The sequence below is a fragment of the Cricetulus griseus genome, chromosome 8, assembly GCF_003668045.3.
Source record: "Cricetulus griseus strain 17A/GY chromosome 8, alternate assembly CriGri-PICRH-1.0, whole genome shotgun sequence".
In the NCBI taxonomy this organism is placed as follows: Eukaryota; Metazoa; Chordata; class Mammalia; order Rodentia; family Cricetidae; genus Cricetulus; species Cricetulus griseus.
The window spans coordinates 207,096-223,889 of NC_048601.1; the positions used below are offsets into that span (position 1 = coordinate 207,096).

The following is a 16,794-nucleotide window of genomic DNA, read 5'->3' on the forward strand; positions in this document are numbered from 1 at the left end:
GGATAAAGTTCCTGAAAGAAGGCCCTGAGAAACAATTGAGTGTGGTAATATAATATTTGTGATTTGTTAAAGCTTGCCTGAGGATTCAGAAAGCAAAGTCAGCCTCAAGCCATAGAAGTCAGGCACACATCTTTAATCCCAGGACTCAGGATTAACAGATCTCTCCTAGTTCAAGGCCACACTGACTACATGAAATTGATCCAGTACTAAGAGAAACAGCTCACACAAACATGATCTCAGCACTTGGTATCACATGCCTTTAATCCCAGCACTAGAGAGGTATAAAAGACAGGAGCAGGGTTTTCAGTAGGCTCAATCTCAGGATTCTCTCCAGCCACACTGAGGAGAGAGAGCAGTCTGAGGTGAAGAGCTCATGGATCAGTCCTTTCAGCCTGAGCTAGAGGTGAGAGCTACTGGCTGGCTGCTTTGCTTTTCTGATCTTCATCTTGAAGCTTGAACCCCAGTATCAGTCTCTTGGTCTTTTATTTTTCATGCTACACTTGAGTGAAGCTATTAGGTGAATGCTAAGCGGTAGTGGAGGCCCAAAATATTGGAGATACCGGAATTATGAGACCTCTGCCAAGGAAAGCTGTAGGTATGGTATGAAGCCTACCTAATACAGAGGTTTTATATATAATGCAGGAGGCAGAGCTAGAGGAATAGGGCTCAGCAACTTTCATCACAAGCCCCAGATGGCAGATATGGTGATGTAGGATTTAGATTAAATATATTTTGTACCAAGTAATGGCCATGAGCCTAGAGCGGCCAAAGGCAGAACGCTGTGGTTTGAATGCAAAATGCCCCTGTAGGCTCACATGTTTGAATATATGACTCTTACCTAGTGGTGGTGTTTGGAAAGGTTATGGAAATTTTAGGAGGTAGAGTCTTGCTGGTGGAAGTTGATAACTCAGGGTAGGCCTTACTTATAGCTTGGACCATTACCCGATCACTTTCTGCTTCCCAGGGGCAAATATAATATGACCATCTAACTTCTTATTCCTGTTGCCATGTCTTTCCTGATTGCTACTATTCATTACCCACTATAATGGTCTATGTCCCCCAGGAACTGTAAACTAAAATAGATCCTTTCTCCCCTAAGTTTTTTTTTTTTTTTTTTTTTTTTTTTTTTTTTTTTTTTTTTTTTTTTTTTTTTTGGTCAGGTTGTTTTATCCCAGGAACAAAAAGGAGCTAAACCACCATCCAAGCCTCATTACAGGAAGACAATGTAAATTACAAGGAGCTTTTATAATAAGGTTATAGCTGAAAAAATCAAGCATTTAAAATAAAAGAGACAATGAGACAGAAAGGAGGAGAAATGAATGAAATGGGAAGAAAACAAAGAACAAGAGGGAAGAAAAGGGAGGAGAGGAGAGATGAAAAGAGATGGGGGAAGGGGGAAAGGGACGAAAGAGGGTAAAGGAAAGAGAGAGGAGGATGGAAAGAAGGGATTGGGTAAAGGAAGGGCAATTGAGAAAGGAGGGAAAGAAAGGAAAGGGAAGGGAAGGGAAGAGAAGGGAAGGAAAGGGAGGGGAGGGGAAGGGAAGGGAGGAGAAGACAAGTTGTTTTTAGGAAGATCTTAGGGATGCTATATAAAATAAGTTAGTACACCAGCAACAACAAGAAGTTGCTAAGTTAAATTTATTATAATTTATTATATTTGACTCACTACTAAAACAAATTATCACAGAGCTAAAACAAACTTTCTTCTTACTTAATAAAACTGCATTGCAAACTATACTACTTACATTTTTCTTATATATTTTAGCTAACATAGGAAGATTGAGAAATTCCAGCATAAAAATTAAAGAAGTATAAAGAAAATCTGACAAGTTCTTTCTTAAGAGATAAAGTACAGTCATGAAGAGATGACTCGGTAGTTAAAAAGCATGCACTGCTCATCCAGAGAACCTGGTTTCAAGGCCAGCATCCGTGTCAGGTGTCTCACAAGTACCTCTAACTCAGAATCCAGGGGGATTTGAGGACTGTGGCCCCTGCAAGCACCTGCTCTCCTGCTCTTACTCATGCATAAAATAGAAAAAATAAATATTTTGGAAAAAAAGAAAGGGAAGAGTGAACCTCATTTATTAGAAAATGTAGATCCATCTGTGGTATAACGTTTTAAGAATATTTTCTGAAGCCTCACCTGGTTCTGTTTTAATGTGGACACTAGTTTCTGCAATGTAATATTTTCTTCTTCCAGTTCTGTATAGTCCTGAAGGAGTCTGGTCTCCCGGAATTTATATTCTCGGATTTCATCTTTCATTCGGATTCTCTGTAGCTCCACCATCTCATTGTTCTGAAACAACAACATAAAACAATCACTATAAAACTTCCCTATCCTAGGTTCTAGAAAATGTAGGAAGAAAACTGGTTGTTAAATAACAGAAAAGATTTCCTGGATTTAAATTGGCACTGCCTTTTTAAACGACAATTTAATGATATCTACCAAAATTTCTAAAGCACAAATACCTTAACCAGCAATCTGACATGTAAAAATCATTCTTAAACATATTTTCAAAGAAATAAATAAAAAGCTATGCAAATTCATATTTATTCACACAGAGAATGGAAAATAGACTAAATTTTTGCTATTTGGAGTCAAACTGAAATGAATTATTTTACTCTTTTGAATTATAAAACTATCTAAAATCATGAGAAATATAATCAGAGGGAACTTTAATGTGTTAAGATGGAAATACAGTTACAATGTATTGTTAAGTGTAAAAATAAGCTGTAGACTAGTATACACAGTGGGATCTCATATGTGTTAAAATTAAGAGAGTGGGCTAGAGAGATGGCTCGCTGGTTAAGAGCACTTGCTGTTTCTGCGGAGGACTTGGAGTGGATTCCCAGAACCCACAGCTTACGAACATCTACAACTCCAGTTCAACATATCCATGCCTTCTTCCATCTCCACAGTCACCGGGCATGCACTTGGTGCACTTACAATACATAAAGAGAAAATATTCGCATAAAATAGCAAATTAATATTTTAAAGTAAAGATTTATATTTAAATAAATAAATAAGGGGGACCTGGTATTGTAATGCACATTAGGGTTTTCAGAACTTGGAGTGTAAAGGAAGAAGGATCAGGGGCTCATGGGCAGCTTGGGCTATATAAGACCCTCTCTCAAAACCCAAAACAATAAAATTAAAGAAATTCATTTATGTGTACATGCACACACAAACTTCACTTTGGTTTTCTTTGTCTTTGAAATATTTTGATTTATTATCTTTTGGGCTTTGTCTCCTGACACTCCTACTCAACATAAAATTTAGAGTAACCTTTTGAGGTGATATATTATTTATGAATTAATAAAGCTTTCCTGAGGGTTCAGGAAGCAAAGCTAGCCACACTAGTTAGCTATAGAAGCTAGGCAGTGGTGGTACACACCTTTAATCCCAGGATCCAGGATTAAGAGGCAGATGGATCTCTCTGAGTTCAAAGCTACCCAGGGCTTCACAAGATTGAATCGGTCTAAAAGATTAACAGAGCTCACACTTTTAATCTCAGGACTCATGAGAGGTATTTAAAACAAGAACAGGGTCTCAGAGCTGGCATTCATTCTCCAGCCACATTGAGGATAGGGTGGCATTCTGAGATTGAGTCTTCAGCCACATTAAGGAGAGAGCAGTCTGAGGTTTGGAGGAACCAGGATCATCATTTTGGTCTGAGGTACAGTAAGAGCTAGTGGCCAGCTGCTTTGCTTTTCTGAACTTCAGCTTGAACCCTAATATTAGTCCCTGAATCTTTTCTTTATTGTGCTACAACCTTTATCTACCAGGCCATGGTCACTCAAAATGGCTCCAGAATAAATGATCTCTTATTCACTTTAAGGTTACAGCTGAGCGTGTGTGTGTGTGTGTGTGTGTGTGTGTGTGTGTGTGTGTGTGTGTGTGTGTATGAGGTTAATAATCCTCTTGCCTAAAGTGTCTTAGAAATTAGCATTTCTCTCTCTCTTTCTCTTTCCCCCTCTACTCCCACCTCTCCCTCCTCTCCTTAACATTCTTAAAAACAGGGTGGATAATGTAAACCACAAAGTTAACCAACCATGATTTAAATAATGGCATAAAATTAAAAAGTAAAAGATTAAGTAAAATGTTAAAAGGTTAAACAAGATAATCAGGTCTCCTATGAAGGAGTTCTGGACATGCAATGTTCACATCCTGATTATTTTAAGCTGAAAGCACCGGAGAAACAACAGATATAGGAAGGGCTTCCTGCCCTTCCCTTTCAACCTAAAGCTGGCCAGAAAAGTGTTATCCTTCTATATAGGAGAACAGTCTTATCATCAGAGACAGAATTCAGGCTGAAATAGATTTATACAAACAAGCTTACTAAGAAAAGTCTTACTTCCTACTACTTTCCCCTGACAATTTACTAGGTCAAAACCTCAACATAGGCAGAGGCAGAAGGGGCTCTGGGAGTCTAAGGCCAGCCTTGTCTACACAGCAAGCTCCAGGCCAGCCAGGAATACATAGTATGATCCAAAAAACAAAGCCAACAAAAAAAAAAATAAGACTGGAATATTTAGGTATTGTTAGCCCTCTATGTTTAAAATACTGAAGAATCTTCATATTGATTTTTTTGATATCTGGCTATAAAAATTATTGGTTTCCATGTTCTGTTTAGAAAATATCTATGAAAAGCAATTAATTTAATATGGCACAAGTAAGAAAAGCCAGAGACAAATAATGGAGCTCTGTTACTCTTTTAGACTGGTTCAATTTTGTGTAGTCCAGGGTGGTCTTGAACTCACAGAGATCTGCTTCTGTCTCCTGAGTCCTGGGGTTAAAGGTGTGTACCACCACTGCCTGGCTTCTACGGCTAGATGGTATGGCTAGCTTTACATTCAGATCCCCAGGCAAGCTTTATTAAATCATGAACAACATATCACCACAATTTAATTTTGGAACAACTGATAAAATAACAATTCTTTCTGGTAGACAACTGAAACAAAGATATCTTTTTAAATTATTTCTTTTATTTTTCTGTTATAATACAATTGAATCATTTCCCCTTCCATTTCCTCCCTCCAAACCCTCCCACATAACCTTCCTTGCTTTCCTTCAAACTCAAACTCTTTTTCATTAATTGTTGTTACACACACACACACACACACACACACACACACACACACACACACACACTCCTAAATACAGAAATACAATATGCTCAGTGTTTACAATGTTACTTGTGTGTGTGTTTTCAGAGTTGACCACATGGTACTGGATAGCCAATTGGTAGACTATATCTTCCACTCTCATTCTTTAGTCATCTGTAGTTTTTGTGTAGGGTTGAAGCTTCATGGTCTTTCCTTCATTCATTTTAGCATGTCTATTGTTGTTATCCATGTTCAGATTTTGTTTAGGCAGTCATGTTGGTGAGACTTATGGGTGTAGCTTCTGAAATTCCTAGGAGACACAGCCTCACAGCAAATTCTCTAATCCTCTGACTCTTAAAACCTTTCCTGCCTCTTCTTCTGAAATAATCCCTGAGCCTTGGGTGCAGAAGTTGTATTGTAGATGTACACAATTTCTTAATGCTACTTTTATCAAAGATGTTGAAAGTAGCAGTTTGGAAAAAGAGCCTGAACCTGTCTTCCAAAGTAGTCTATTAAGAACACATGGACACTGATAACTTAAAAACAAAACCAGACTATTTAGAGATGCATGAAGAATAGAAGGGCTACAAAAATAACTGAAACATAGAAAAAACATAACACTTGTAAACTTTACACATATTATTATATGGTAATAATTAAATAGTGTATCCTTTGTATCAGAGTAGATACAGAAAACAACAAAACAGGATAGAAAGAGGCAGAACAGACTCAAAAAAACAGGCCAGAATATAAAGCACACCAGAATGAAGATAGAATGATGAAGCACTAAAAGTAAAAATTAGAACATAATAATTGGCGTGAATTTCTATAATTTGAGAAGGGTCAAGGGAAAAAGACAGGGCAAGATACGAAACTTAAAACTGTTAAAATTTAGGCAATAGAAAAAAGTCAGTAATTTTTAAAAAATCACTAAATCCTCAATGTGTCAAAAGGAAAACAAATCCAATGAGCAAATGATAGGCAGAATGAGAAATTCATACTAGAGGAAAAGAAAATCAATTAGCATTTAGTGCACACTAATAGTAGAACACTAAAACCTAATAAATGTGCAAATTTTGAGACATATAAATTATTTCTTGGGACTGGAGAGATGATCAGCAGTTAAGATCACTAGCTGTTCTTCCAGAGGACCCAGGTTCAATTCTCAGCACCCACATAGCAGCTCATACTACCTATAACTCCAGTTTCAGGGAATCTGAAATCCTCACACAGACCTACCTGCAGGCAAAACATGAATGCACATGAAATAAAAATAAATAAATTATTTTAACACATTATTCCTTAAATTCACATTTAATTTATGAATTATTTATTCTACAAATAAACAAAAGTGGCATGTTTCTTATCTACTATATGCTAAGCTTTGTGAAAGGATGACCCAATAAAGTTATATCAAAACACCATTATTGAACCAGGCATGATAGTGTATGCCTCTAATCCCAGCATTCAAGGGATAGAATCAGGAATTTAGCCAGTTCAAGGCCAGTCCAGGCTAGCATGAGACTCCATCTCCAAAACCAACAGTGCCACTGTTTATTTACCAAGTAAGTAACTACAAAAATTATAAAGCTTAATAGATGTCAGGTACCTTATTTGAACCTTACATGGCCCCTGATAGTTCCTGTCTTGAGCGCTTTGGGAAGTGATTGAAGAAGTTAGTTCATTGAGTAAGTCCTTTAGGAGATACTAGATTCTAGCCCTACTTCCTCTATTTTTCTTTGCCTCCTAGCTATCATGTGTTGAACTTTTTGTCTGCCATAGAGTCCTCTATATTAGACCACAGAGGGCTTGGTAAATTGGTAATTAAAAAAAAAAAAGTCTCATGTACTCAGAATAGTCTCAAACTCATTATATAGTGAAGATAACATTCAGTGTCTTATCTCCTATTTCTACTTCCTAAATGGTGGGATCACCATGGCCAACTTTCTTTATAGATTTTTCTTTTTGTTTTTAAAGATAGGATCTCACTATGTAACCTAGGTTGGCCTCAAACTTGTCATGAACCGTAGGCTGGATGAAATGGAAAACTTTTCCTCTTACTAATAGGAACAAAGTGGTTTGATTATTTAGAAAAGCAATATAGCTTTCTATAGGTCTTCTTTTAAAAGTCTTTGTTCTGATACAGCAACTCTACTTCTAGAGTGATATCTTGAATAAAATTCTAAATATATCTAATAAATGTGCATAAGTAGCATTGAAATAATAACATAATAATTGTTAGCTCTGTAATAGTTACTGTTCCAAGTGCTTCATGTGGAATTATTTACTCAATGCTCACAACAATTCCATAAATTATGTGCTGTCATTAGTCCCGTATGCTAGATAACAATACTGAGGCTCAAGAGGATAAACCATCTGCCTGAGGTTATTCAGCTAATATGTAATGATTAATGTTAATATGGAGGTGAACATACTTGTTAAAATTGCACTAAGCTTCTCATTTCAACAAAATAGGTTATAAGTAGGAAACTTATAAACAAGTTGTACTTGATATATTATTCTTATTTAGTATGAAATTGTATGTTTCTAGCTTCAATTAAACTTCCTGATATTGTAGTTTAAGATAAATTATGGGTACCCTAGGCTAAGAATAGAAGAAATAAGATTGGTTTTAGCTTGCAACTAGGTAGAATATATTATAGAAAATTCAAGTCTAATAGTAATTAAAGCAGAACATCAACAATCTACTTTTATTGCACAGACTCCTAGTTGAATTTAACTTCTATAAGGATTGTCGTATACTATAAAGCCTGGGACTAGGTACTTTATAACAGAAGGGAATGTATTCTTTACAGTTCTAGAAGCTATAAAATCCAAGTGCATGGCATAAACATTTGGTGAGGGTCTATGAATGCATCATCGTATAGTAGGTGGAAGGTATTACATGCAAGTTTTGGTGTCTCTTACTAACATAATGCAAGTTAATCCATATGGGGACCCCCACCCTCAAGATCTCATCTAACCATAATTATTTTCCTCAAAATCCTACTTCCAACAGTATTCAACATACAAACGTGAGGATTAAATTTCCAAGATATGAACCTTGGGAGAACCCACTAAACCCACAGCTAAAAACCCTGAACCCTACCCATTTTGGACTAGAGTACAATAAAGAATTGATCAATTGGTTGTTAATAAAAAATTAATCAACTTCAAGGCCATCTAAGATCTGCATTGGCATAAACAAAATGAATCAAAACCAGGCTTAAATGAAAAGGCCAAAAAATGAGTATTGTTAAGTTCCAGGACAACCTGACCTAGGTATTAAGTTCAAAGTCTGCTTAGGTTGAATACTGAGGCCCTGTCTCCAAATAACTTATATTCAGCTGGGAAAGTAAATGGTATATGTCTGGTATTTCCTACAGATCCCCCATTATGCTCTGACTTTAGAATATACAGGCCATGTGTTTTCTGCTCTAAATCAGACACCTACACTGGAAGGAGTAGCCAGCCCATGAATTGATCATGTATGCAATTATGCTCTTTCCACAAACCACATTGCAGTATTTAATTTTGTGACAAATAGGAAAACTTAGGTGGAAATATCCAAAGGGTACTTCAAGAGATAGGTTTCAAAACATTTCATTGGAAAGTACTACCAAGGAAAGATTGATTCAAATATGATGAAACTGTATTTTATACCATGAGCAGTGTAATAAAGACATTGCCTTACAAATGATGTCTCTAGAACCATCAGGCACAGCATTTTCACAGAGTAGAAAAATCATTGAAAAGGTCATTGAAAGATCATTTTTGAAGGAGACAAGCAGTAAATTAAAGTACAGCAGTGTTCCATTTCACTTTGCCACAGAGAGACTGGAAAGTTGTGGTTACATATGACTCTCTGCACGTACACATCAAAAGCATTTGCCAACTCAATGGTATTTCTCTCAATCTGAAGCTTAATAGTGGATTTGCCCATCACAATAAGAGAGTAGTAACTCTGTCTGACCTTGGAGTGACTCATTGCCCTTCTGTGCTGACTGGTCCAGGCAGAAAATTGGGTAAATGACAATGAGATGGACATCACCAGCTCTGCTACTTTCATTCTGTCAATTTTAAGCATATCTTTCCTCTTTGTCTAATAGATATTATAGACTGAGATGTGAAAAATAATTGGTTAGTAACTAAAGTTAAACATTTACCTTTTCTTCTTTCTATGTCACTTTGTTACTTGGACATAACATGCAGTTATAATGGAAGAGATAGTGGTGACATAACCCTGTGGTAGGCTAAATCACAGCCCCCAAATGTACAGACCTCAATCCCTAGAACCTGTGACTGCTGCTTTATATGATGAGACAAACTCTGACAATTGGATTAAGTTCAGGAATTAAGATGGAATATTACTCTGGATAATCTGGACAAACCCTAAGTGCAATCACAGTGCCATATTAAAAAGAAGGCAGACACAAAGAGGAAAGGAAGTGAGACACTGAAATCAGATGCCATGCTACTGTCGGCTCAGAAAGATGTAAGGAGGGCCACATGCCAATGAGTGCAAAGAAGGCTGCTCTGATATCTGGAAAAGAGCATCATGGTGAACCCACAAATGTATGTAATTCACACCTCACTCAATTCTCTTTTGAGGACAGTTTCCTCTGCAATCTGCTGAGGTGCTATTATATTCCCATAGCCCCCTTTGCTTCATGGCTATTCATAGACATTCTCCCTAATAACCTTGGGCTTTACATATCAGTCATCAGATCATATAGTCCATATCTATACTGCCACTATTATCTACCAAATACCAACTTGTTTCTCCTTGTTTCTCTAAGACCTTTAGCTTATCACTCTTTGTCATCATCATCTTCAGTCAGTCATGGATTAGAACTTCCAAAACTGTAAGACAAAATAAACTCTCTTTCTTTTTGGGGGGATGAGGGGTTCAAGACAGGGCTTCTTTGTGTAGCAAACCTCCATATCCTGGAATGTAGCAAACCTCCATATCCTGGAATATCCTCTGTATACCAAGATGGACTTGAACTCACGGAGATCTGCCTGCCTCTGCCTCCCGAATGCTGGGATTAAAGGTATGTGCCATCAGCACCCAGTGAACTTTCTCTATATATAAAATGATTACTGAAGTTATTTCAATTCCTGCAATCCTTGATACATTTTCTCCTAACACAGCCACTAGCTTCCCTGTTCATACCTTAATGACCTACTTTTCTAGGTCACTATCTCCAAATCCCAGTGCCTCCCTCATCTTTTCTCTCAATCCTGAACTGGCTTCCCATTCTGAGGAACCCGAGGTGAAATGAAGACTCACACACTTTCTTACTCACATCTACCTGAAATATAGGACTGATACATACATAGTCTTCTTTTTAGGCATTACCATAGATGAAAGCCCACTTTTGTCCCAGTTTCCATCACTTTTCTTGTTCATCCAAGAAAATCAATTTTCCATGTATTCTTCCCTTTTCTCTTATCTCACTCAAATTTCCTTCTCTGCTATATCATAACCATCAGCACCCACAGATGGTGCTATGTTCTTCCCTGTTTCTGTAGAATAAGAACAAACTCGCATGTGAACCCATTTCATGCCCCTGTATACCACCTAATGTCTTAGATGCTCTTCAGAAACTAACTCCATGAAAATAACACCTCAATTTTATTTCAATATCTTCTCCTGTATTTTCCTTTAAATCAATTCTTGCCAGGGTTCTGCTGTTGTTATTGTAGCTATTGTTGTTGTTTTGTACCATCCTATGTTAATCATCCCATCATGGTAACCGATAGCAACATGTTGCTAAATGCAATGGTTAATTTACTTTCTTCATCTTTCATCCTATTAGTATCACTTGTATTGTTGATCACTCTCTTCTTAGAAACCACTTTCTTCATTTGGCTCCAAGGTGCCATTCTCCTTTTGTTTTCTTTCTATCCCACTATTATTTTTAGTTTATTTCACTGATTCCCCTTCTCTTATCCAATATCACAGTACTAAGGTGTTCCAAATCTCAGTGCTTGTACTTCTGTTTCTACCTGCACCTTTTTTCTAAATGGGATCATCAATACCATGACTTTAAAAACCAACTACTGTCCAATAACGCCAAATTTATTTCTCTACCACAGTCTCCTTTCCCTGATTCTAGCCTCTTTTTTATTATTTAAAATACAAACAAGATTGAATTATATGACAATCCCAGTTCCCTTCTCCCTCCCTTCCTCCCCTACAGACCCCCCCAACTAAAACCCTACCTATCGCATATCCTTTCGTCTAATCTACACCTGATTCAACCTTTCTGCTCCCTCATGACCTCTGCATACTTCCTCTTCTTCCCTTCTCATTCTCGTAGCTCCCTCCCCCTCTTCCCATGCTCTCAATTTGCTCAGGGGATCTTGACCCTTTCCCCTTCTCCAGGGGACAATGTTTGTCTCTTTTAGGGTCCTCCTTCTTTACCAGTTTCTCTGGCAGTGTGAATTGTAGGCTGGTAATCCAATACTGTATGTCTAAAATCCACATATGAGTGAGTATATACCATGTTTGTCTTTTTGTGATTGGGTTACCTCACTCAGAATGGTTTCTTCAAGTTCCATCCATTTTCCTGCAAATTTCAAGGCAGAAGCTGGGCTCAAGAAAGTGGCCAATGCAGCTCACCTCTACCCTGAGTGGGGGTGGGAGTAGCCCAGTGATCTTAGCAGACTCAGGGTTGCCAAGTCGATCTGCCTTTTAAATTGAATTTCTTATGGAATACAACTTTGCCACAATTGATGCTTATCCCATTTTCAAAATTGGTCAAACTAAAATTACTGAATTAGAGATATTTTATTTTTCCCTGTCTCTCAGTGGTGATGTAGATTAGTGGTAGAATACTTGTTTAGCATGTGAAGGGAGGAAGGAAAGTTATGTAGCTCTAACTTCCATATACATTGAAAATATAGTCAATTTCACTACCTTCACTTGTCGTCCTGATCTTAACTATCATCTTCTCACATCAGGATAAGTCATTTACACCTTTAAACTTTAGGATTCACCACAACAAATTTATGTCACTCTTTTGCTCAGTGCATCCCAGTGACTCTCCAGATAATGCAAACTCCTGTGACTCCAACTCCATAGCATACAACATTCTCTTCTAGACTCCACAGGCGCTTGCACATACTTGGTTCACATAATTCATACAGACATACACATACACATAATTTAATAAAATAAACCTTTAAAATGGTCTTAAACATGACATCAAAAGCATTTTCTCTCTATCTCTGTGTCTCTGTGATCTCTCTTTGTCTCTGTCTCTCTCTTTCTTTCCTCCTCTCCCTCTGAAGTGAATCTAAGGTACTGTATATACTAAGCAAATGTTGTACCACTGAGCTATACCCTCATACTTCATAATAAATTGTTTTTTTACCCATTAGACTTCATCACAATGAAAAGTATTTTACTATGTGCTACAGTGTGGATATGGTTTGTTTCTCAAGGATATACGTTGGGAGATTGGTCCTCCATGTGACAGTTTCAGGAAGTGGGACAGTTAAGAGGTGGGCACAGTGGGAGGTCCTTAGGTTAGCTGGAGGTATGCCCTGAGAAGGGATTGTGGGACTAAAACACCTCTGGCTTCCTGTTTGATGATGTGACCCTTCTATCTTATAGAAATTTGTGTTATCACAACAGGGTCCTTACCAGAGCTGAGCTGATATGCCCTTGAATCTCCAGAATTGTAAACTAAACAATTTTCTTTCCTTTACAAGATAACCTATCTAGGGTGCTTCATCACAGTATTGAAAAGCACAGTATCTCATGCTGCCAAATAATTTTTTATTTAATTTTTTATATTCATGGTTATTTTGCCTGTGTATTATGTATGAGTATCACTTATATGCCTGGTGACATATAGGAGGCCAGGAGAGGGCACTGGAACTGTATCTCAGTTATTTTGCCTGTGTATTATGTATGAGTATCACTTATATGCCTGGTGACATATATAGAGGCCAGGAGAGGGCACTGGAACTGAAGTTACAGATGCTTGCTAGTTACCGTGTAGGTGCTGGGAATCAAAGCCAGGTCCTCTAGAAGAGCAGCTGAGCTATCAAACTCTGAGCCATCTCCCCAGCCACCCAAGAGATATTTTTAAGTAAATGAAAAGACAAGTTGCATAGTGGGTGAAAATATTTGCAAGTCATATATCTGATAAGGATTATATCCAAAATATATAAAGAATTATCAACATTAACTTAAAGAAAAATCGAACAAACCAAGCAACAGAATTGAACAGACACTAAATAGTATACATGAAAGGCAAATAAGCACAAGAAAAATATTCAATATTATTATCCATTAGAAAAATTAAAATCACAAAATCTATTATATCATTACCTATTAGAATACTTAGAATGAAAAAATACTGGAAAGGATACAGGGTAACAAAAGCTCTTATAAATATCTAATAGTAATATAAAATGGAATCACTGTTACTTCAATGAGCTTCTTACTCTCCAGGAAAAATGAAACCATGTGCTGATCTTTTCCTACTGCTGTGACAAAATAGCCTTACAAAAGGGACATAAGGGAAGAAAAGTTTATTTTTACTTATAGTTCAAGGGCACAACCCATCATTGTGGCAGCAGCTTGAAGCAGCTAGTCACATCATACCCACAATCAGGAGAGATGAATCCTTGTGTTCAGCTCATTTTCTTCTTTTTATACAGCAGACTTCCCATCTAAAAAATGGTGCTACCCTTATGGATGAGTCGTCTCATCTCAATGAACTCAGTCAAGATAATCTGCTATAGGTGTGCTCATACGCCCATCACCCAATCAACTCTAGAGATCAAGTTGACAATTAAGATTAGATATCATACATGTTCACAGAAAAATATAAATGTACATGAATATGTACAGTAGCTCTATTCCTTTCCAGCAAAATCTGGAGGAACAAAAAGCTCTTAAATAGGGTAATCAATTAAACAAACTGTAATATGTCAATATAATAGAATAATACCATTATAAAAAGAAACAAACTTGTTGATATATACAACTACTTAGATGAATCTCAAAGATCATGATAGGAAAAAGGATTCAATCTCAAAAAGTACAAACTAAATGATTCCACTTTTGTGACCTTCTTGAAAAGAAGAAAATGTAGTCTGTGGTGTTATTTTGTTTGTACAAATAAAGTGTGTCTGAAGATCAAAGGGTGGAGCTTGCCACTAGCTAACAGACAGGCATGAAGTGAGACGGCTGGGCAAAGACAGGAGGTGAGATGGCTAGACAGAAAAAGGAATATCGGCAGGAAGAAACAGCAACTCACTCTCTTGTCAACTGGGAAGTTAGCGAGGTAAGGTGTGGCTGTGACTTTCTCCCTCATCTCTTGATCTTTCAGCTTTTACCCATGTATCTGACTCCGGGCTTTTATTATTAAGACCTATTAGAACTCACATTACAATAGTCAAAGAAGACAAAGTATTTGTTTTTGAAGGCATCTTCCTAGTTTACTACAGGCATTAAAGATATTGAATGGACAAACAAATGAAAAATTGAAACCAAAAGGATTAAACTGAGTTAAATGTATAAGGAGAATACATAGGTCCAGTGGTTTGTATTTTAAGGATCCCCCAAAAGGTAAATATAGTCTGTGTAAACTTCTTTTTTTATAACACATTGTAAACAGATGTCACAAATCAATTTGAAAAAGAATGGCCAGGGTCCTGTAAGGAAGTTCCAATGGCTCTAGATATGCTCATTCTGAGAAGGAGATGGCAAGACAATTTTGTTCAAGAATTAAAGCTCCTGGGAATAGGATAAACCTGTCTGGACAAAGAGGAAACTAAAGAAGTTATTCTCTTTAGACTCAAAATCTAGAAATGCAGCTGGTAAAACATGGGGAATCCATTTATCATTTAATCAGAGTAGCAATTAGAGTGGCCAAACACTACTAGTAAGGGAGCCTTGGGAGAGAGGCGAGAAATACAACATGAGAACTATTTTCAAAACTATATTGTACCAGACATTTAAACAGAGCCTATTTGTTAGTATTATCATCTCCATGCTGAAAATAAGGAAGCTTACTCAATACTGTGACCCATGTGTTAAAGACTTGATCTATAGCTTGGCACTATTGAGAGGAAGCAGAAACTTTAAGAAGTAGGGTATTGTATGATGTTTCTAGTTTGGAGGCCTGTCCTTGAATGGAACATTGGAGCTCCAGCCTCTTCTTCTTTTGTTCTTCTTTTTTTTTTAATAAAGATTCCAGTTTGTTCTGCCATACATTCTCTGCCATAATGTGCTGTCTTACCCAAAAGCAACAGGATCATTTGAATATGGACTGAAATCCCCAAAACTGTGAGCTAAAATACATCTTTTATCTTTATACATTGACTATGTCAAGTATTTATTGCAGCAATGAAAAGCTGACTAACAAAGAAAACAAATGTAACTTGTCCAGATTACATTGTTGATAAGTGGCACAGCAGATATTTGAGTCCAGGGATGGTCAACTCCAAAAACATGTTCTTTTAGTTTAACTTGATTTTATATGATTCAATAAAAATTATTTCTAAAATAATCTGTTTTTGTCAAGCACTGTCCTAAAGCTATAAATAGCAAAATAAGTAACAAATAAAGCATACTCTTTCACTTGAATAGAATTTGTTAACTTATTATATATTCTTCAGAATGCCATAAGTATCTGATAGAGATACATCCTTTAGGGATGTCAAAGAATTATTGTCTTGGAGAGAGTCATTACCAAATAATCACTAAGATGCCTTCTAAATCTATGGCTCTATGGGTATGGACTCCTTGCATTGGAACAGATGTAGTTATAATAGATTTCTGGAAGCTGACTCACTGATATGTTATGAAACATAATTATATATTCTAGAGAAGGGAAATGAAATTTTAATGTGGCAGCATTTAAAATACAACTCTGTCATATCCTATTAAAATTATAATAATGTCCCAACAAGTTACAAATTTAGTTATTATCTAATCTAAGCCCTGCTGTTACATTGTCATTCCATAGATTTGAAAAGTTATAAAGAAAAAAATTTCTCATAGTTCCGGAGGAAGTCTAAATAAAATCAAGGCACCACCATGGGTGGTGTCTAGTAAAGGCCACTTTCTGCTTCTAAGATGGAGCCCTTTTCTAAAAAGATTTACTTTATTTCTAGTTATGTTTATGTATGTTGGTCTGTATATGAATATGTACATGTGAGAACTGATGCCCTCAGAGAGGGTTGGGAATCAAATGTGGGTCATCTCCAAGACTTATATGTGCTCTTGATCATTAAGTTATTACTCCAGCTCAAGATACAACCTTCTTGCTATGTTGTCTAAAGGGAAGGGATGCTGCTTTAATATAGCTAAGGAGATTTAAAAGGCTCATCAAGTTCCTTTTATCCCATTTTTTAGCTCTTTTTACTCAGGACTTCATTATCTCTTCATGGACCTTCCTCTTAATACGATGACACTGATGATTACGTTTTAACATGAATTTGAGGGAGCTATTCAGATCATAACAGCCATGGTATTGTAATGGTTCATCTCGAATGTCAACTTATCAGAACTCTTAGTATCTTAGGAGAAAAAAAAAACATGATGTTACAGTGAAGGCATTTCCAGAGAAGTTAAACTAAAGTGAGAAGGCCCACCCTGAGTTTGGGTAACAGCATTCACAAGTGAATAACACCAGCACCCCTCCTTCCTTACTATAGATA

General features: G+C 36.8%; 1 protein-coding gene across 5 annotated transcripts in view; it reads right to left on the minus strand.

Moving 5' to 3' along the window:
- Positions 1-16,794, minus strand: part of Bicd1 (BICD cargo adaptor 1) — a 163,325-nt gene that overhangs the window by 68,551 nt on the left and 77,980 nt on the right. For all 5 annotated transcript variants that reach the window (XM_027430020.2, XM_027430022.2, XM_027430024.2 and 2 more), the window contains exon 3: positions 2,144-2,296. In XM_027430020.2, the coding sequence (XP_027285821.1) occupies positions 2,144-2,296 (153 nt within the window). The remainder of the gene's footprint in view (positions 1-2,143; positions 2,297-16,794) is intronic.